Source organism: Alligator mississippiensis, chromosome 13 (assembly GCF_030867095.1).
Source record: "Alligator mississippiensis isolate rAllMis1 chromosome 13, rAllMis1, whole genome shotgun sequence".
Taxonomy (NCBI): Eukaryota; Metazoa; Chordata; order Crocodylia; family Alligatoridae; genus Alligator; species Alligator mississippiensis.
The window spans coordinates 44,187,580-44,209,824 of record NC_081836.1 but is presented as its reverse complement, the minus strand read 5'-3'; the positions used below and the strand labels follow the sequence as shown (position 1 = coordinate 44,209,824).

The 22,245-nt window shown below is 42.3% G+C and overlaps 1 protein-coding gene across 1 annotated transcript in view; it reads right to left on the bottom strand.

Annotated features, from left to right (window-relative positions):
• Nucleotides 1-22,245, bottom strand: part of XYLT1 (xylosyltransferase 1) — a 322,048-nt gene that overhangs the window by 57,403 nt on the left and 242,400 nt on the right. Inside the window, exon 6 of the mRNA XM_059716654.1 lies at nucleotides 16,689-16,769. Within this exon, the coding sequence (XP_059572637.1) occupies nucleotides 16,689-16,769 (81 nt within the window). The remainder of the gene's footprint in view (nucleotides 1-16,688; nucleotides 16,770-22,245) is intronic.

Sequence of the window (22,245 nt, the reverse complement as noted above, 5' to 3'; positions counted from 1 at the left end):
TGTTTTTTTGTCTCATTTGGATGAAATTTGTGGGGTGGTAGCCTCTGCTGAGAGCATGAAGCCTACCAAGTTTCAAGAAGATTGATGCAGGAGCTTGGGGGGAACTGTACTCTAAATTCTTGAAACCAAAAATCATGTCATGTGTATGTGTTAAGCCACAGTGGGGTGAAAACTGCAGGGGTAGTAGCCCTTGGTGAGGCCACAAATCCTGCCAAGTTTCAAGATGATAGGTGCAGGGGTTTGAGGGAACTGCACCTCAAGCTGCTGATAGGCAAAACTCGTGACATAGATGACCCTGTGGGTGCTAAGGCGCAGCGGGCTGAAAACTGCAGGGGTGGTGGCCCCTGGTGAGGTCACAAAGCCTGACAAGTTTCAAGGAGATAAGTGCAGGGATTTGGGGGAAACTGCACCTCAAGCTGTGGACAAGCAAAACTCGTGACATGGGTGACAGTATGTGTGTTAAGGTGCAGCGGGGTTAAAGCTTCAGGGATGGTAGCCCCTGCTGCGGCCACAAAGCCTGCAAGCTGTCAAGGAGATAGGTGCAGGGGTTCTGGGGCCCTGCACTTCTAGCTGCTGACAGGAAAAACTCGTGACATGGGTGCTTGTGCAACTTTGTCTGTCTTGGGGCACAGGGGGGGGGGGGGGGGGGAAGGAGGACTACTGCAGGCCTGGCTGCTAAGCTACTGTGTTACCAGTTACCAATCAATCATGATTCACTCAGGGACCAGTTCAATACACAGTACCTAGGTACTACATAACGAGTTAACGAGCATGGATTAACACCTACAAAACCACAGAGGAAGGAGAGGAAATAATCAATACAGACAATCAACTCCCCCAAGACAGACACAGTCAGTTGCACAAGCACCCATGTCATGAGTTTTGTCTGTTAGCAGCTAGAGGTGCAGGGCCCCAGAACCCAGACCCCTGCACTTATCTCTTTGACAGCTGGCAGGCTTCGTGGCTGCAGCAGGGGCTAGCAGGCCTGCAGCTGTCACCCTGCTGTGCCTTAACACACAGTGTTACCCATGTCACAAGTTTTGCTTGTCTGCAGCTTGAGGTGCAGTTTTCCCCAAATCCCTGCACTTATCTCCTTGACAGCTGGCAGGCTTTGTGGCCTGGGCAGGGGCCACCACCCTTGCAGTTTTCACCCCCCTGTAGTGTAACACATACACATGACATGAGTTTTGCTTTCAAGAATTTGGGGTGCAGTTCCCCCTGAACCCCTGCACCAATCTTCTTGAAGCTTGGCAAGCTTCATTCTCTCAGCAGAGGCTACCATCCCTGCATGTTTTATCCAAATCAGACAAAAAACAACAAAGTTATAGATATTTAATTGATTCCCCATTATACCCTATGGCTGGATCTCTGAAGAGGCTCTGAACTGCTTCAGAAGCTCCGAACCGCTTCGGAAAGCCTAACAAAGCCAGAGCTTCAATCCAGACATGCTGCTTCGGATGCCGAAGCATCCAAAGCTTCTCTGGATCTGAAGCGCAGCCTTAAGCCTCGCACAGTCCTACTCTCCAGCATATTGAACGTGAATGCTCAGACACCTATGACTGCAGCAATCCAGACTCCAGATATTCACAAACAGACTTGCCATGGCAATGATGCAGTTATCAGATAACATAACCTGCCATTTTCTTCAAGAGTATGTGTATCCTGGGTGTGGCAGTATAATGTGATCTAAAAGTTATCAAGTGATGGAAATGAAGATGCTCAGCATTCAGGGAAGTTGGTGAGGCAGGGTATAGAGCAGGGGTGGGCAAAATGCAGCCCAAGGGCCAGATGCAGCCTGCCAGGCCATTCTATCCGGTCTGCAGGGCCCCTAAAAAAATCTAGAAAATTAATATTTATCTGCCCTGGGCTGCCTGTCATGTGGCCCTCGATGGCTTGCCAAAACTCAGTAAGCGTCCCTCTGCCCAAAATAATCACCTGCCCCTGGTATAGAGTCAGCCAGGAGAAAGTACCGGTGAAAATAAGATTCAAGAAATAAGATGGGGTTTTACCTTATTGTACAGATTCTTCCACCTAGGATGATTGGTTTTAGTTCACCATTAATTTTAACTCCCTATAAATTAACAAATGAGCTTCTATTTTCCCTAAAAATGTATGGATTTGCATTTTAAAAATCTGATGAAATTAAAGATATGTTGAGCCTAATTTCACAAGTGTCCAATTCTGTGGTGTAACCTTTTGGTGTGGGCACACATGGGCATCTGCATATCTAATGGACTGCACCCACAAGTCAAGCAGGTGGACATGTAAATGCTGCCATTTACACCCACAATTACCTGCAGCTGCAACCTCAGAATTTATCAGACTGAAGGCTGGATTGAGGTTTTCATAAACTTGACCTATTACATTTATACTTTGTTAAACTATCCCAAATCCCAACTTTTAGTACATCCATAGCTTCTGTTTTGGGAGACTGACTACATGTTGTTTGTGCTCAGATCTAGAGAAATCAAGAGTTACAGTGTGTCTTGGAGACTCCGCTCTCACTTTGCCACATCTGTAGATATTAACAAATACATTTCAGATGCGTTTATTGCATTACAAAGCAAACCTTTAAGGTCAATGTAAATCCTTTACCCCATTATTATTTTTGGATGATTCATCCCAAACTACTCAGTCCAAGTTGCTCTCCTGACCTCAAAAGTTTAATATAGCACTTGACCGTCACAAGACAAAAAAACCCCAAATGGTCAATCGCTAAGAGATGCAAAGCCACTTAAACTGCTGTATCACAACTTGAAACCTCATTAGTAGATTGATGGGTTTGCAGCAGATCCTAACTCATTCCCAAATGCTAATGGCATAGAACAATCCTTACTGAGCCAAATGACACACTAATGTCAGAAAGCACTCAAAAGTAGGGGTGCACCGATAAAGATTTTCTTGAACAATACCAATAGCTGATTATGAACCAGCTATATCTGCCGATACCAATCCAATAGCTGATTTACAGGAATGCAGCCAGGCAACTTGGAGAGCAGTGTCTTGCTGGTCTGTCTGTCAGGGGGGCAGGGGCACAGAGAGGGAAGGAGCATGGGGGGCAGTTCAAGACCCCCAAGGGGAGTGGGGCAGGGGCATAAGTTGGCCATTTTTAGACCCCATCTAACTGTCTTGAGCTTCTGTACAGTTCAGTACAGTGCAGCCACTGGCCCCAGCACCGGGGCTGTGCTTTTCCCACCTGCCCCCCTGGCACAAGGTTATTTTTAGCCACTCAGCCCCTTGTTTCACCCCCAGATGAACAATCCCCTTTCCCCCCACCCCACCCCACCAAATCCCCCATCCAACAAAAGCAATGCTAGTTTTATCAGCATTTGTCAATTCTAGGAGCTGAGGAAGTAGGTCCCAGTGGGGAAGAGGCAGGAGGGATAGGGGGTAGGTTAGCTGGCAGTGGGGATGGGGGGGAGGGCTAAAAATAGCTCCTGGTCCTGGGAGAGAGCTAGCTCCCCATTCCTCAAAGGCCCCCTGTAGACCTTGAGAGCCCCCCTGATCCCGCAAATCCCTCCCAGACCCCAGCAATTCACTGCAAACCCCACCTGCTCCTCAGTGCCCTGCAGATCCTGCTTGGTTCCCCAATCTCCCCCACAGATGCCACCTGCCCCAATCCCCCCCACAGACCTCACCTGTCCCCTGATCCCCCCTGCAGACCCTGCCAGCCCTCCTGATCCCTCCCATGGATCCCTCCTGCCCTCCAATCCCCACCACAGACCCCACCTGCCTCCTGACCCCTCCATGGAATCCCCCCACCCCTTCCATCTCAGCTTACTTTAGGCTGGGTGGCCATTTTTAACTTGATCTAATGTCTCCCTAAACTCCTTGAATGTCTGTACCCAGGCCTAAATGTTAAATGTAAACATTTAAATTAACACATTTAATTGAAGAAAGCTAACAGCAAAACTCTCAACAAAAGCCTGGACCACAACAACCTCTTCTTCAGAGAAAAAACCCATGCGGTCCTTAATATTCAACACCACCCAAGAAAATCTAGTTCTCGTGTATTTAACTCAGTAACTCTCCTACTAAATGTATAGTTGGGACATTAAAGAGACATAGTAGGCTTTTATAAAAAAAGGAGCATTTCTATCTTAAATGCTTTTATCTAAAATTGATACAAGTGACAACTACAACTGAAATAAAATTAAAACAAAATATTTCCTGTCTTTTCCTTTGAGTGTTTAACAGTGCTTTTTGTATAGCTTGCTGCACTGTTTTTCTGCACTAGGCAGTTATTGTTCTTCTTTAAAGTTCTTTTAAAGTATTATTAATAAATCAGCATGTGAATAATTATATACGAGTATTATTACACATCTACATACTATTTTTCATATGAAGATAGCTGACATAGGTAGTGAATTTCACGCATTTGTAATTTACCAGTGTCTAACTTTTCACTTAACTTTTTACCTTTAACTCAAAACAAGAAAGGTGTGGATTCCTGAAAGTTTTTATGGTACATCAGATATAGACAGTTTCTAATTTACATGTTTTCAAAGCGTACCAATAAACTTTCCCACAAATATAACAAAGTTATCAGAGAGCAAAGCTTTTTGTAAGTTTATCACAAAAATGTCCTTGGCTTGAAAGGGTATTTTTTTTAACAGAAAAGACAGTTTCCTTTTCTGAAACGTTTCCTGTTTCTGGCCTCTTGCCTAGAAAGCTTACTGCTCAGATTTCATTGTTATCCAGATGTGCGTATCTACCAAGACCTCATTATCATTATTCACTACACAACAGTGACAACTAGGAACAAAAAGTTAAAAAGATACACTGGAGAAACAATTCATCACAAGCCAAAAAGCCAGTGTCAAAAACTAGAATACTAGGAGCCAGGCTAATACCACAATGAAATATTTGTCGGTGATTAAACAAAACCCACATATCTGCTTTGATTGTATCTGCAGGCAGCTCCTTTAATTTACTCTTGATGAATACACATAGAAGCCAGCTCATTTTAGTGAGAAAGTGTGGCTAATACTGGTGTGTGTATACATTCACCTGAGTCTGCCTGCCAGAAATGTTTTACACATTCATCTTGAAACCATTAAGTCGGAATCAACCAGTTAGAAAGAAGTAAATAATGCCTTGTGGTTTAGGTGACCAAGCAAGGAGAAAAAATAATAAACTGTAAATGTTCAAAACAGTAGTCACGGCCAATAGTTTGGAAGCAGTCTCTAGGCTGCAGCAGATCTCCATAAAACATTCACTGAATAATTCTGTATAATAAGCAAATACATAAAAATGTAAATCTCTACAGCTCAAGAAATCACAATCACTGCATAAGGGAAAAACACTGGCCCTGTTAAAATCAATAACAAACTCCTTTTGACTGCAATGAGGCCGTGATATTACTCATTGGTCCCTATATTTGGCTCAGTTCTAAAAAGGGATACATGGATTTTACAAATGTGAAATAAATTATCAATAACTAATTCAATTTTAGTTTCAACTTTGTGCCAAATATGATTTGCTTTCACATGCATACAGTTTGGTAATGTGTTTCTCAAGACCATTTTTGTTGTTCTGAAATCATCCAGTTAACCTTTTTCCTTTTTTTTTTCTATAAATGGAGTACAAGTTAGAGAAGGGGAACAATGTCAGAAAGAAATAGTACCTACTTAGCCTGTCAAGATTAGGAAGAGTTCCTCCTGGTATGATAGGCAATTGGGTGTGAAAAAATTGCAGAATTCAGATTTCCTGCTGTTTCAAAAGACTATGAAAAAACTTGCAGTACAGATAAAAAAGACAGAACAAAAAAAGGTGGAAGAACGAGGAAGGAATGTTATCCACTTTATCATATGTCTGAACTGTGGCATCCTGAATGTAGTCTTTACAAGGTTAAAAATGGATTTTTTATCTCACTTTAATTCCTGTGCTCAGAAGGAAATATTGCAAATAGAACACTATCCTAGCAATCATAGTCCCTTAAGGTTTAACACCAGTAGCACAAACATCAACAAAATGATATAGTTGGTATGGAGTGTATTTTTCCCATAGATTTTCTATATTGAGATAAGGGATTTCGCATGCAAAGCCAAAACTGAAAGTAAACAAACAAACAATCATTTTAGCGCTAATGCATAAAAGTCGAATGTGACCTTAAGAAAAAAATTTTTTTTTTGTCATTATTACTGTTCATGGTTCAGTAGATCCCACGATGTGCTAGTGTGACAGCTGACCTCTTGACTAACACACAATAGGCTAACTGTGGATCTCCAGTGCCACAATGTGAACCCAAGAACCAAGGCACTGTGGCTGGGGGCTGTGACAATCACGACTTCCATGGAGTGACACAGAGGGACACTTGCAGTACACACTCACCATTGGCTTACAGTAGGCACTATTCACACACTATAACTTACAAATATATGGCAGGACTGAACCAAACTTCCAGATATAAAACATACCAGAACTCTGGAGACACTTGGATCTGAGCTGCGTGGTTTGGGGTCACCTTGGCTTATACAGATTTAGACATCAACTATCAAAAAGTTAATATGATGTCACAAATACAGCTTTTAAAACTTCATGGCAGAGTAAAGCAGGCATCAAAAATGACATGGGAAGAGACACACATTTGGTTAAAAAGAAATATAGTACTTCTGATACTGCACTGTCAACTCCAAGAGTTTAAAAATTATGAAGCAGGCTGCGAAAAGTCATGAGAGCAGCTTAAAAAATAACAAGACTTAAAATAATAAATTCTGAATTTATTTTACTCATTTTTTCTGCTTCTTACATAAGAACTGCATTACTGGGTCAGACTAATGGTCCACCTAGCCCAATACTCTATCTCCAATAGTGGGAAGTAGTAGAGAGCATATGAATCAGGTATGTTTAGACAGATCCAGTCCCTGTCATCAACCTTGATTGGTTTAGGAGTGTATTTGGGTTTAGGGATGTACTTAAGCGTACAGTGTCTCATTTTAAGACTTTTTCACTGCAGAAGCAATGGCTAGAAACTTACTTTTTATTTTAAATTAAAACTGAGTTTCTAAATGATCGCTTGATATCCAAAGCTGTGGCTAATACTAATAATGGTAAGAGGATTTTTTTTTGTCTGAGCAAAGAGGACAGACATACAGGATCTGGATTAAGTGAAGCAGCAATGCATATTGAGCAAAGCTGCTCAAGTAGAAGGCAAGGAAGGGAACATATCAAGCTACGTTTAATAAGATTTAAGAAAACAACAAAAAAACTATTTCTAGAAAATAAATCAAGGATTCATGCAGTTATAGGGGTTAAGTTTGAAAGTTTCTACTAAGGAAGTTCTTTAGAATAACTGATATAGCTTTTTAAAAAAATGACTAATACTTCTTTTGAGGCAGATGGGTGCAGTGGCAGGAAATTAATTATTACAAGTTACCTATATTTAGAAAATGTAATATTGCTTTGCCAGCCAATTTTGATGAGACTAAGCTGGAGAAAAATACAAAACAAAAATAAAAAAAAAGCAAAGATAGCCTTCTAAAAACATACTATTCAAACTTGATAGAGTAAAACCCACTGTGAGGTAAATCATCACCATCTTGACACAGCTAATATAATTGGATTAAGTGAAAACTTAAACACCAATAAATGCTCAAGTTTAAAATATGTAAGACAGAAAGTGAAATCTGCTTGAATAATCTCTCAGCATCAAGTATAATAATGCATAGCAACCAGATACAAAGCATTCCTCAAGTTAAGCAGGTTGGTAACGATAAATTAAAGAAGAGGTTTGTTGGGTGCACTTTTTAACCACCCATATTGCCATGGTTGTTCCTATCATATGGAAACAGTTGCATGTTTATTGAGGAAATGGGTTTTGGACAGACATTTGGGCCAATGCCACGAAAGTCAGGACATGAAAGGTTTGGCTAGTTTTCATTAATTAAAAGCAAAACTGCTTGGTAATGTATAGTTCTTGCTTGGTTTCTTCAGAGTTGCAAATGTATTTCGTTATGCAAACAGTAGAGCCACATAGCTCTTCTCATTCAATGACATCTTTACTGTAATAAAATATCCACAGAGAGTACGATATCCTGTAATGAATGTTATTGAGGACTGATCAATACTCATCTTTAGTCTGTTTGTTATAAAAAAAAAGTTGTGAGGCTCTATTTGGATGTTTCCAGCTGTACAATAGAAGTTTTGTTCACTTTTCCTCCTATACGACATTGATATGTTCCTGCCTTTTCATTGGAATTTATTTAGTATATTCATTTAATTTTGATTGGGAATAAGCTTTGAGAAGGGTTTTGCTCTTCCTTTGCCACACTATTTTCGAAGTATTTTATTTTTTAGCATCTGGGAATCTCTTTGTCAAAGGTGAGAAGGTCTTGGACAGCCTAACAGCGCTAACGTTTTAATGATGACAGTCAGGGAGCAAATGTTCTCTCATTAAGGGGGAAACCCTCCCCACCACCAATCCTCAATAGCATTTTTTTAAAAAAACATTGGAATCTGCCACAGCTTTTTGTATTTGCATTAGGGCTCCTACTAGAGCTTATGCTGGTGCAGTTTAATTGGCAGCAATGATTCCTTAAATTCCCTGGTGTATGCATGGCTTTAGGGGCCCCTTCCAAGTCTTTCTTGTAGGTTTTTCTCCACTGCTTTTTCCTTAAGAGATGTTTTCAAGAACGCAGAAGCAAGAACAAAAAAGTAAGAACTTCCTCTCATGCTGAAGTAGCTCACAAGTCCAACCTTGAGATTGCAGCAGTCAGAAATAAACAAAATGGGAAGAAAATGGCAATGACAAAAATTAATTATTAATGCTGCATACACAGCGCACTGTGAATGTACCACAGAGACTGGTTCAGTTCTAAAGAAATCCCAATCTTTGCCGTGCACCTAATTTCCACTGCATGGATTTATCTATATTAGCCTTCTCCTTTCACATCTCAGAGCAGTGCAGCTCTAGGACGTAGGGTAGAGAGCTGTCAGCACAATGTCATGTAAATGACATAGCACCAACAGCCCAGTCCTCTCTAGCCCTCCTGTTGCAGCTGCCACTGGTGAACCACAAAGACTACCAGCTCTATTAGGAAATTTCAAGGGAAGTGTGTTGTACAGAAAATGCCTACATGGCTATTGCAGTGACAGATCATTTTTACTATTTATCTACATCAGTGGTCCTCGACCGTTTTTTTCGTGGACCACTTGAAAATTGCTGAGGGTCTCAGTGGAACACTTAATAAACTTTTTTTTGTTCTACAAATCAAAGCACACAACACATATTTTAATATCAATAGTCTTACCTTACAAGTACAGATACTCTCGACTGTTCTGCAACCTTCCCGCGGACCACCTGAACGGAGCTCGCAGACCAGTGCTGGTCCGCGGAGCACAGTTTGAGAACCTCTGATCTAGGTGCTTACGTTGTGCTCGTTGTCTTGGAATCTCCTTGCATAGTGATTAAGCCAAGGAAAGAAACCCTGGATCTATGGGATATATTTACCTCTCCATCAGGTCAGATATGAAGCAACTCACCACCATACTGACTTCCAAAGCTGTCAAATCAGATATTAACCTTTATGAGACTCAGTTTACTTATGGATAACATGGGAATGATGCCATTTGTCTTTCTTAAGTTGTTGGACTCAGCTGTTTTATAATGTTTTTCACTGGAGTCCTGAATTTAAAAAAAAACCCTATGAAACACAGAAAATATTGAATTGAATTCTACAAAGAGCTCTTTAGTAGTCTGCACACACGATTTTGTGTAACCTTTTTAGTTTGTCTCTACTATAGTGAACTATTTGCTATGGCAACTTCTTCAGATCAGGTCACCTTCCTGAGTTGGTGACCTATATATTGTTCCTGCCTTCTCCTAAACCAAATGCATTCACCATCCAGCTAAAAAAAATCCCTGGCTTTTTCCCTAGAAAAAGAGCTGCATTACTACTATATCAGAAAGCTACTACAGCAACTACTGTATATCTCTTGCCCCTGTTTGCAGCCTATTTTCCTTTGTGCTGTCCGTTTCTGAACAGTCTTCACAACAGAGTGGAATAAAAAGATACAAGGAGGCAAACTGCCAAGCAGAAGCAGTAAAGATTTTATTGCCCACCCCCCTCCCCCCCCAGCACTTAGCACAAAGCAATAAGGAGTATCTGAAAGTTGGCTGCAAGGTATAAAAATCTGAAATGCACTTGCTTTGCATAAAAAGAAGTGTGTTCCTATTTCAGTTGATATATTGTGTCTGCAACTGTTGGACTATGCTTCCTATGGCCATAAACAGGCCCTTCTAGATGATATATTTTAGAATGATACTGTAGTAAATTAACTGAAATGTGTGGTAGTGTAAAATCTCAGCTAAGCGAGCCATTAAACAAACACAGTGGATCCTCTGCACTAGAAGGAATGTAACTGCCTCAAGCAGCTAAGTGGTTAAAAATATTTTGGCAGCAGGGATAATAAATTGCATTTTATGAGCTGTGCTTAGTGTTGGGTATTAAATGAGTGATTCATAAGCACACTGATATGGCAGCATTTATTGGGTGTTCCATTCTGTGGTCTGCAGGTTAACTGCTCAGAGAGACCTGGGTCTACAGACCAGGTTATGCTGGTTAATACAGTATCTAAGCTGCATGTGCCATACTGGAAAAGGGTGCATTTACTAGTAAAAGAGCCTGATGAGAGTAATGGCCTGTGGGACTGGGCCAAAACAGCTGAACTTCTGGGGAATCTTCCCTGAACCCCAGTGAGTTACAGTGAAGACCTTTGTGGCCAATGAGGACAAGAAGGGACACCTCATGATCTTTAACTTAGCACATTTATGCTAAACAGCTCTAATGGAGTCCCCTGTGCTATCCAGCACTCAGTTGACACACTGGGATGTGTGTGACAGGAGTATGGGCACATAAGACAAAAAGAAATCTATAAAATAATATAGCAAAATGTCAGGGTGCTTTTGGTGAACTCCTTGCATTCTCCCCATAAAATTTTGACTCCTTTCAGATTTACCATCTCCAACCATCACAGTATGTTTCTACTCCTCCCCAAATGACTACTGTAGCAGGGTTTCTAAAAAAATGCCTTTTCCTGTCAGCAAAGATGTCACATTTCACTGTCTTTGTATTTTATAATACATCAGCCAGGTGCTGCCCCTGCCAAAAAAAAAAAAAAAAAAAGAAGGAAAAAAAAGAAGGAAAAGAAAGAAAGAAAAAACAATCTTTTTTGGGTGTTCCAAATTGCAACAGCTTATAAAACTACGTGGTTATTCTTCTGCTTTTAATAGTCTAAGATGCTGAAAAGAGGAGAAAATGTAAGCGCTGCCTACTAAGTGCAATGTAACGACTCTAGCCACTGTATGCAATTTCATTTCATATAGCCAGTTCTCTAAGGAAATAATGCTTCTCCTGCTGAGTTAAGAAGCCATTTTCACCTCCATTCCTTTTCTGAAGCCACTAAAGGAAAAATCAGAGTGATGCACTTTTTAATGACTTTGGCATAACTAAAAGAAAACTTCATTCGATAAAAGGAAGCCTGGTTTCTATCCTTATTTGGCAGTAAAACAAGTACTGATTGTCTACATGACTTGAATACAAATTACATTGTAATTGAGCTATATAAGCACTTTGGTTTTAAGATGGCACTTTTTAATCTCTCTCCCCCTTTCTTTCCACTGTACAGCCCAAAGACCATGATGACTTAAGATTCAGAGAGTATGCAGCTGTTTACAAAGTAGATTAAGTGGTTGAAAAGTTTATGGTGTAGAAACCATTATTCACCCAGGAATTAAAAAAAGTAGCTTGAGGGGTTATAATTTGCTCTAAATGTTTTTTTAAATATTCCATTACTGTATTACCAGCTTCTACTTTAAGGAAATACCTGGAAATACAGGAATTACTATTGGAAATCATAAGAGTGCTCCAACTAGTTCAATCCCTTGTCTCTTAGGGCCTTGTTAAATGTTACACTGTGAGATGCATAAATGTCAATCAGTGCTGGTGCTAGCTCAAGTTTGAGTAGTCATATGTTCAGGAAAGCAGGGGTTGGAGGATTGAAAGGTAAGAATCCCCTCCCCCCCCCCTTTTCTGGGCTCCCCTGATTCCCCCTGCCCCCAGGGCTCCCCCTGCTTACTTGTGGCTGCCTGTCCTGTCTCTCTGTGGAGCAGGCAGGGAAGGGGTCACTTCCACTGCTGGGCTGCTGCTCTTTTCTAGGCTAAGCCTGACCCAGAGAGCAGTGGTGGCTGGGCAGACAGGTTAACCCTTCCCTGACTGCTCCTCAGACAGACAGCACAGGCGGACACAAGTAAATGGGGGCCCAAGGGGTGAAGGAGGAGAAAGAGGTGGGCAATGAGCAGGGATCCGGGGTGCTGGAGAGCAAGGTTCCCACTAAGGTGCACGTGTGCGTGGCTGCGCACAACTAAAAGTGTGGCCGTGCACAGCCTTTTCAAGGCTGCACACCAGGTGAGGCTGGGGCCAGGGAGTGCTCCCCTGCATCAGGGCTGGGGAGTGGAGCACTCCCCCGGAGCCGGAGGAGCCCGCGCCAGTCCCCCGCACCAGCCTCCATCCCTGCCTTGCCTCACTTCAGGGAGTAACTGCTGCCTGCCCCAAGTGAGGCTCTGCCGGCTCTGGGACACTGCTCTGCTCCCCCACTTTGCCTCAGGGAGCGAGGAGGCACGTGGCATCAGGCCCCCAGCCCCCTTCGGTAAGTGTCCCACACTGGACCAAGGCGGCGCACTCGTGGACCGAGGCGGCACACTCGCGGACCGCTGCTCCTTATAGGGAACATTGGTGGAGAGGGACGGAGGGGGAGTGGGTCTGATCTGGGCCAGGTGGGCACAGGTGGTGGGTGGGGTGTTTACATTAAGGTGTAGCCTAGAGTGGCTACATACATCTTAGGGAAGTGGTTCCCAAACTGTGGGCTGCGATCTCAAATGGGGTCGCAACATCAGCGGATGGGGTCAGGACCCGAGGACACTGAATATAATAATTTAAATGGGGTTCTGGGAGTAGAATCTGGATTGTGTAGATAGGATGCCCAACTCAGCCCTTGGCCTTTCTCAAGATGGGAAGGGCCAAGGAAGGACCTGTACTTTATTGATGCCAACATCTTTTATTCGCTATACTCTGATGCCTGTGAAGGAAAGATTCCTTTGACTATGCCCAATGCCCAGCCAACTCCTTTGATGCAACCATTTTGTTCAGAGGAAGTGGAGATAGACTCTATATTATGATATTTTCTTTTGACAAGCCATCTGAGCCTAGGGACTACAGCCCCTGAGACAAAGCCTAGATGCAAAACCAACATCTGCTCTGTAACACGCTGTTTTCTGCTGTTCTATCAGAAGGTAGAAAATTAGGGTTGGATGGGACCTCAGGGGGTCATCTAGTCCAACCCACTGCTTAAAGCAGGACCATCCCCAACTAGATCATCCCGTAAAGGCTCAATCTAGTCTGGTCTTAAAAACCGCCAAGGATGGAGATTCTACAACCTCTCTGGGTAGGCTGTCCTAGTGCTTCACTACCCTCCTAATGAGAAAGTTTTTTCTAATATCTAACCTAAACTTCCCTTGCTGCAACTTGAGTCCATTGCTCCTTGTTCTGATATCTGGCACCACTGAGAACAGTCTACTTTCATTCTCTTTGTAACCACCCTTCCTTATTTCCTTTACCAAGGTGAGATCACAGTCAAAGACATTACATGTCTAATAATAAATCGGAAGGTTAATACTACTAGGCCAGTTGGTCAATTTATACACCTTGGCAAATCAAAGAGGTTGTCTGGAAGGAACCAGTGTGTCAAACCGCAAGATGTCAGCTGAGTTTACTAGCTTAAGCAAGAAGAGGCCATTGCAAACTAGAAGTCCAAGCTGAAAATCTTGACATTAAATATTATTTCCATATGAATATAACAATGTGAAATCAGCCTGGTGTAAGAGAAGATGGCCAAATGCTTTTGAAAAATGCTGGGCAGTGACTGGAATGATGCATAAAAATGCCAAGATTCAGCAGAGTTCAATAACCTTGTTGTCCAGTAAAAAAGATGAAAATATTTGGGGATGTGGTTAGAGTGATGTTAGAGGATCAGGCAACTGTAGGAACTTGTGGAATAAGCTGAGTGAAAGGACTGTTGAGCACTCCTTGAGGAAGTTCCAAAAGGAAAACTTTTGGGACCTAACAACACAGAAGAGATGCATAGAATGGACGGACAAGGATGATGGAGCCTTGTTCTTGCCCTAAATGACATCTCATGGTGCAGGGCAGGATTCAGATTTATACCTCAGGAGTAAAAATAAAGTGTGTGCATGTCACATTAGGTTAAACAGCATTTAATTGTTTATAGATTCAAAAGAAACAGGCGAAATAATAAAATGGGATATTCTTTCTCCAAGGAGAGGATGAGTGGCACATTAGCACATTTTATTATTAAATTAATACCAAATTAGTGTATTTAATTGATCTAAATTGTTCTAGCCTCAACTGAGGTTGGCACCTTAGAACAACTTTTATGCATGAATGTCATAATTCATTAGTTATTTTAGGTAGCCAGTTGCAGTGTTTGAGGATAGTCAGGTGCATTGGAATAGCAGAAAAGCTAAAGAGACTGAATGCATTTCCCTGACCTTTTCCTGTTCCTGTTCCAATTTAACTCTGCTGTCTGTCAGGCCTGCCAGCCGGAGCTTTGCCTGTCAATCATAGTGAAGTTTTGCTTTTCCAAACCTGAAGATCTGCTGTGAAAACTGTTGATGTTTTTGACTCTTGTTTTCATGTAATTTACTCACAACGATATTCTGGCACGACAGGCAGCACAACTGCTGCATGCACAAGACCCAGAATGATCAGGATGATATACAATTCATCAAACAAGGGCAAAATGGAGGCAACGAGGCTACTGGCTAGAGCAGGAGCAGACTGAAAATCAGGAGAGTGAGGCTCTATTCTGAGCACATCCACTGACTGGATATTTGACTGGATGTGCCACTTTCTGTCTTGTTATGATTTGCCATCTGAACTGTGTCCAGTTTGCCAGACACCTTGCAGAACTCAGCGAAGGTCATGAAATGGTTAGCTTAAGAACCAGCTTGCTAAGCCTGCAATCAAAGTGGCAGGTGCGAAGTCAGTGGGATTTCAATGGTTTCTGGAGCCCGTGGCAGTGGAACTGGTTGTAAGATTGGGGCACACAAGAAGGGCAATTACAAACATAAAGGAGGAGATTTCCCTATACCACTTAAAAACTTTTCATAGCATCACAGAGATTAGGGCCAGAAGGGACCTAAGTGTTGGACCTCCTGTATATTACAGGCCACTGAGTTTTGCCTACATAGCCTAAATGTTAATTAAATTAAATACTTCCTCAAGAAAACCTAACATGAACCGTAGGCAGAGAAAGAGAGAGACCAAGGTGCTCCTAATGCTAATGCCCTGCAACTGTAGGAAAGCGATTAGGCAAGTTGTGTCCAGGTGATCCCATCAGACGCACCAGGCCCCAACTTGTGATGGAAGGCAAACCCCATCACCCAAGGTCCTGCCAACCTGATGAGGGCGATAACCAGCCACACATGATCCAAACACTCAAAAGGACTGTCTGGAGCACCTCAGAGCACTGTTCCACACTATTCACAACCCTACCTCGAGCTGTGGAAATCTTTGATGCTTCAAAAAAACATCCAACCAGCCAAATAAATACGTTATCAAAATAAGAATCCTGCCACTTTGAATTATAGGAAAAACATTATTTCTGCCCACTAGAGACAACTGGCTACAGCACTGAAGCATAGCATTTAATGATCATTTCTGGCCTAATGCAGAGCTGCCTGTATTATGGGTATGATCCCCCAGGAACCTAAAAGGAAGGGGATAAATGAGAGACTCAGATGCGTGGATTCCAAAGTCAAAACAGACCACCAAAACCCCTCAGGGTCCCTCCACCCCCTGCACACACAGGCCAAAGACTTTCTTCTCCAAATGGAGTGAACGTTATCTTTATACAGGTGTGCAGTAGAACCCTGGCTGGCTTTGGTGTTGGGATGGTCTCCACTATGGCCTTGAACTCCATCCACAGCAGTAAACTTCTCCTGTGCCAAAGAGACCACTGTTAACAGCACCCTAATAGTGTATGAGGGTGGGGAGCTCTAAACTAGGACATTAGAGATTACTGTTTTTAAAAAGATTTTACAGACAGTGCTAGACCATCTCAGAAATGCATGTCAGCCCGATGCTGTGCTAACCCCAAGCTGATATTTAGGACTAATTCTCTCTTTGCTGTTTTTCCCAATCCTGGAAAAATGATAGGGTTTCTGGCACTTAAGAATGATTCCACATGCCTGTTTGGGCAATGTTGGTGAAACTACCAATTTTTGAGAAATGAGTTAGAAAATGCTCATTTTCACATGTAAAACTGCTTAGGGTGTTTGAGAAACAAATGGATGAGAACAAAAGAAAACCTCTTGGGTTCACCTCCCCCTTAAGTACATCTTCATGTTGCAGCAAGCCACCACAAGCTGGGAGTAGGGAACAAGCGGCAGTCTGCTCTAAACCTCCCTCCCGGCTAACTCTCCTCTTTGGATTGGCATGAAGAAGATATTCATGAGCAATAACAGTTGTTTAAGGCCATGAGTTTCATTTTCACACACCCACCAGCCACTAGTCTCCTAAACCTGGGACTCCCTCACCCAGACAAAACTGAGAGGCCATAATATAACTTCACTGTCACATTTCAAACAAGCTTATGAGAAATCATGTTACCTTGCATTATCTCTCCCATGTGATTTCAAGAAGTTCATATCTCGATATCTGGACAGGAATGCTACCAGCTGGTCATTTGTCCTGTGGGAAAAAATAACAGAAAGTTGAAATCAGAAAGTGAAATCACTTATATTTATTGTCCCTTACTTTGAAACCATTGGTTTCTACAGTGCAATAAGAGACTACTGTTGCAACATTAAATGCAAATTTTTCCACTACAAGGAAAGCTGTTGCTACAAATATTTTGTTCATTGCAGTAGCTTCCTTTCAGAAAAGTATATTGTGAGAAAGGCAAGTTTAGCATCTCTCAATGATTTCCAGATTAAATGGGTTTATCTATGGGCCTTGTTACACGTTGCACTTTGAGCAGCTCAAATGCTGATTGCTGCTAGTGCTAACTTGAGTTTGGAGCAGTTACACCTTAAAGCTAAAAACCTTCTCTGATTGTCCCCACCTGCACAGCCGTGATGCAGCACTAGAGGGCTGATGAGTAGGGGTTTGACACAGCTGTAACTTGTCCCTACAGGGCTGGTGAGCTCAGACAGGCTTCTAGCACTGCTCTAGGTTGGGGCGGGGGGTGGCAGGGGTGGGGCGGTGAGAGAGGGAGGAGAGAAGGGAACATGAAGCTGGGAAGTGGAAAGTTAATGGGATGGGGTTGAGTAATGCAATGGAAGGTAGAAAGGAAGTGGGGTTGGGGGAAGGGTGAAATGAAGGAAGTCAGCCATTGAAGAATAAAATAAAAAGTAGTAAAAAGGAAAAAAATAAAAGAATTGAAGAGGAAGTAAATTAAAGAAGGCCTCATATTTTACTGAATTGGAATTTGGGACTGGGATATCGGTGGTGCTTGCTGTGCTTCCTGGGTTGGCGAGGAGGTGGGAGCGGTGAAGGAAGGTGCTTGTCGGGGAGCTACTCTCCCTGTCCTGGGAAGGAAGCCCTGGGATCTGATCTGGCCCCCTACCTTGTTCCCCTTCACACCCCCTAGACCCCACTCCTTTTCAAAAATTTCAAAACCATGTGAGGAATTTAAATGCCAAATTCCCACTAAAATTCATGAGAATTCTACAATGTTATGGCTAATTCCATTTAACAGAACTGGGAATTCCTTCAAATAGTTTTCAGCATTTCAGCTAACATTTCCAAGAAAATTCATGGTGGTTTTGTATTAACTTTAACACTGATACAAAAATCATTTTCCTCTTCATTTATGCAGGTCAACATATTTAGGAAAACTAAGAAAACCATAATGAACACATCTTCATCTACTGATTTGCATTCCATGAAGACAACTTTTAAGGAAAAGATACAAGGACCTTTTCTCCTCTGATGCAACTGAAAATACAAACAGTCAACTCTAGGCAGTACTGCAGCTTAGAAACATTCCCATCAAGCCAGGTTAAATAAGATCCCAGTAGAAAATGCTTTAAAGTTAAGAGGTCAGTCAGAATAACTGAGGACTTCATCAAACTAGCACATCATCAGAGTATCTCATATTTACAAACTTTTCTGTCATCACAGGTAACCTTTCTTTATTGAACTGATGAATAAAGAACTAGTTAACCATCGATCCAATCGAGACCAATTGGAATACATGTCTATCAATCAATCTCCATGACTAGACTGAAGAAGCCTGAGACCCTCCTTCTATGTTCATTCATGTGAGCTTTAATGCCTCCCAGGGTCAGACTGCTTCTCAATTTGGCATCCTCAGAAAACTGCTTTCTATATAGTAAGCTGTGCAGATTTTCACATTTGCTGCTTCAGTGATTCTCCATCTTACTGGGATGAATAGGCATTTAGTGAATTTACTTAGCAATGCTTCCACATGAAATCATTTCAATGGCTGACATCTTCGGGTGAGTTTCTAAGCAAAAGCTGGCATGCAAAGATGATCTTTAAAAGTATTAGAAAAAAAGTTTAGGGATGCTTGGGCTTTCATTTGCTTGAAGGATAAAATCAAATCAAGAAGTTAACAACCCACACCAGCCAGTATCACACCAAAGTTGAAAAACCACCCAGCAATCTATGCTTTAATTTGCAAGAACACTTTACCAAACATATATGAAGCTGGGACTGTCACAAAAATTCCTATCTGTAATTGCCTGCATAATTTTTAGCTCTCAAGATAATTAACAGCCTGAGTTCTGTTGACATTTTCTCCATCTCTTGAACAAGTTAGTGGCATCTTGGTTCTCTTTCTCATCAAATATTTTTAAAAATTAACCTACAAAGAGCTTTTTGTTTGCTTTCAGTTAATGAAGTACACCTCTTTTCAGGTTTTGACATCAGGGGAATAAAACCTCACATTTTCATTTGGAAAACACTCTGGATATTTGACATTTAAATTTATGTGCTCAACCAAGTGAAGCTGAAGCTTGCCCTAGCAGCATAGCATTACAGAGCTGTTATTATCCTTTCCCTGATCCTAACCCATCCTTTGCTCTGGGCCTGATATTGCAAAGGTTCTCAGCACCATGTTGTCATTACTGCATCCTGTAATATTTTTGAGTGAGCACAGGGTGCTCAGCATGGCAGTGCTTCTAATATTTTCAAAGTTCCTTGGCTAAAATCCTGTACAACATTTAGAAAACCTTGCCTTTAGGGGTGTATTTTAAATATCTCTGGCAGTGATCACTACAGGATTTCCTAGTGTGCTCTAGGAGTAGTGCCTCTACTACTGTTGCAAAACCTCTAGTGCTTCTCTGTGCTTCTGGCACTTGTTGCTAAATGTCGGGTCCAATTCTGCTCTCAGTGAAAGTCATCAGAATTTTGCCAGAAATATCAGTGGGAGTAGTATCAGCCCCATTGTGGCAAATTTATACCTAGCATAACCTGTTTCACCAGTGATAAATCTGGTACAGTATTTCTTAATAGCCATCATGCTGTAACAGAGAGCAATGTACTAGGTCTAGTGTGAACTATAAGAGGGAAATCAGAAACCTGTGATGACAAGTTCTGAGAGTTATTCAGTCAAATAATACATTTCTACGAGGGTTTTTTTTGTGCGCAACAGTTCATGAAGACAGAGGTAGGGAAAGGCCCTTCCATGTCTGATTGGTGAGGTGGGGAGATGATAAATACATTAACATAGCTGATACTTCACTTTAACCCATTGTTTAACCCATTAGTAATTTAATCAACTGGCTACTTGTGCAGTGGTTATTGGGGGTATAAAATACTTCACTTTAACCTATTGTTTAACCCATTTGTAATTTAATCAACCAGCTACTTGTGCAGTGGTTATTGGGGATATAAAATGCTAAGAAAAATGGGCTGATTTGCCTGTGCCAAAGTATCTCTCAATCAGGCCCTGTCAATTGGCACAGAGAAGGCCATGTTCCAATGACTGCAGGACACGGTCAAAGACAGGCTGAAGGGAAGGACAACACATGAAGATGTCTGTGGATGAATTACTGCATTTCTGACTTCACTGATACCAAGACCCAGTAATAAAAGAGCCAGCTCCAACCGCTCACGCTATGAATGCTTTATCTCTGGCATCTGATCTTCCTGATTAAGAAAAGTTCTACCATCCTGCCGATAAGGAACGCTAGGCAATCTGTGTACAGTACATTTTGAGAGCACCTTGTTTAAGTTCACCTTCATCCCAGTGCTCTGCAATGCTTCAGTGATATGAGTTTTAATCTTGGCCATTAAAACAGAGAGTTTTCATCCAGGTGCACAATATGTATTCATTTAGATTTGGTGAAGTCACTGCTACCTCCCAGCCAGGTATATTATTTAAACTGGTGGGAGGAGAACATTTCTAAAGGCTTATGTGCTGCATTAGTCAGGCAGGAGCACCACAGACAACCACAGTTTTAAGGTTACTGGCATCAACCTGATAATCAATTAGTTGTGTTCTCCTGCCAGCAAGCATGAAGGACAAGGTGCAGATCTGTAGTCATTTCTGCATTCTGCATGTAACTTGATTCCTGAGATAGTTACTATAGAGCTACCTTGAGTTACTAGAAAGTTTACATGCACTGACTTAATGCACTGGCAGTTTTGTATGGAGGTGTGCCTAGGAAGAAGGGATTAGGTTCTGATATGCACATCTGGTTATCACTTCAAGGAGTCAGAGACAGAGAAGAGTTTTCCACTTTTAAATGAATCCACCCCCCCCCCCCCCCCGGGGGATGGCTAGCCTGAGAGATGAGACGAGTCAAAGGTGCCGTTAGGCTGTAACAGTAAAAAGCACGTTATAGAAGCAAGCTCCCTGTGAAGAGCATTAGATTGAAGGAATGAAAGGAAATATTATTGCACAAGAGGCAGGGGGTTGTGGTATGTGAAGGCCCTTATCTGGCAGGGTGCTTGAGTGCCAGTGTAACTTTAAGGATAGAAATAGGCCCAATGACTTCATCAGGGTTACAGTCATATACCTGCTTCTCATCGGGACTGCAAGACAGAGATCATTACAGCAAACACGGATTGGAAAAGCCAAGCTTGGAATTCATGTGAAGAAGGATTTAACATTTGATTCGTTGGCATGTCAGAGACATTTTGCACTACTCAGAGAGCACAAAGCCTCTAAGCCTACCTTTACCTGGCTACTAGGGTCTTTTCCCTGGGTTGAGTGGCTGAGAGCTGTCACCCTCTAGGCACCCCCCCCCTCCTCCAGCCACTGCTGCAGGCAAAGTGACTAGAAAATAAGACATGACCAGGGTCCTCTTATGCTTGGCTGATCCTCGGCTGCTCTAATAACCCCTCAGGGCTGTGAACAGCTGATGCATAGTAAATGCTGCCCTAATTTCTACAGGTGACTGCCTTGATAGCTGGACAGCCTCAGGCTGAAAGCTTAAAACTTCTCTCTAGATTTGTAGCACATCCGCCCTGGCTGAACTGGAGAACTGCAACTTAATCTCTTTATGAATAAGGCCCATGGTCTGCAGATGTACCTTTTTTACCACAGCTAAGAAGCAGGCACACAAAGCCAGGGCCAAATGGCAGTCAGCAGCTAACAAGACTCTCATGTATACTAACTCAGTGAAGCTAATGAAGGGGAGTAGGCAGTCAGGAAGTTAATATCACTTGTGATCCAGGGTCTTAAGACAATTCTGTCCAGATTGCATCCATCTGCCATAGGACCTAGCATTTTCAACTTGGGCTGGCAGAGTACATAGACATTTTGCATTAAGAGGAGGGAGATGAGGCAGGAGACATGATTAAGTGCCAGGCTACTGGTCATGCCAAGGCCTCTTCAGAAGTACAGAAGAGCTACTTTAAGAACCGTATCACAACTTATAGTGCTCCATAGTTTGCTGTATATGCAGTGGTGTGACTAGGACAGGGTGCCCAGGGTAGCTGTCTTGGGTACTGACTTGAGGAGAGGTGCAGAAAAATCAGGCTGTTGTTGCCAGCGTACATTACAGCAGCAGCACGTAGTTAGTCAGGCAGGAGCACCACAGGCAACCACAGGTTTAAGGTCATTGGCATCAACCTGATAATGAATTAGGTGTGCTCTCCTGCCAGCAAGCATGAAGGACAAGGTGCAGATCTGTAGTAATTTCTGCATTCTGCATGTAACTTGATTCCTGAGATAATTACTATAGGGCTACCT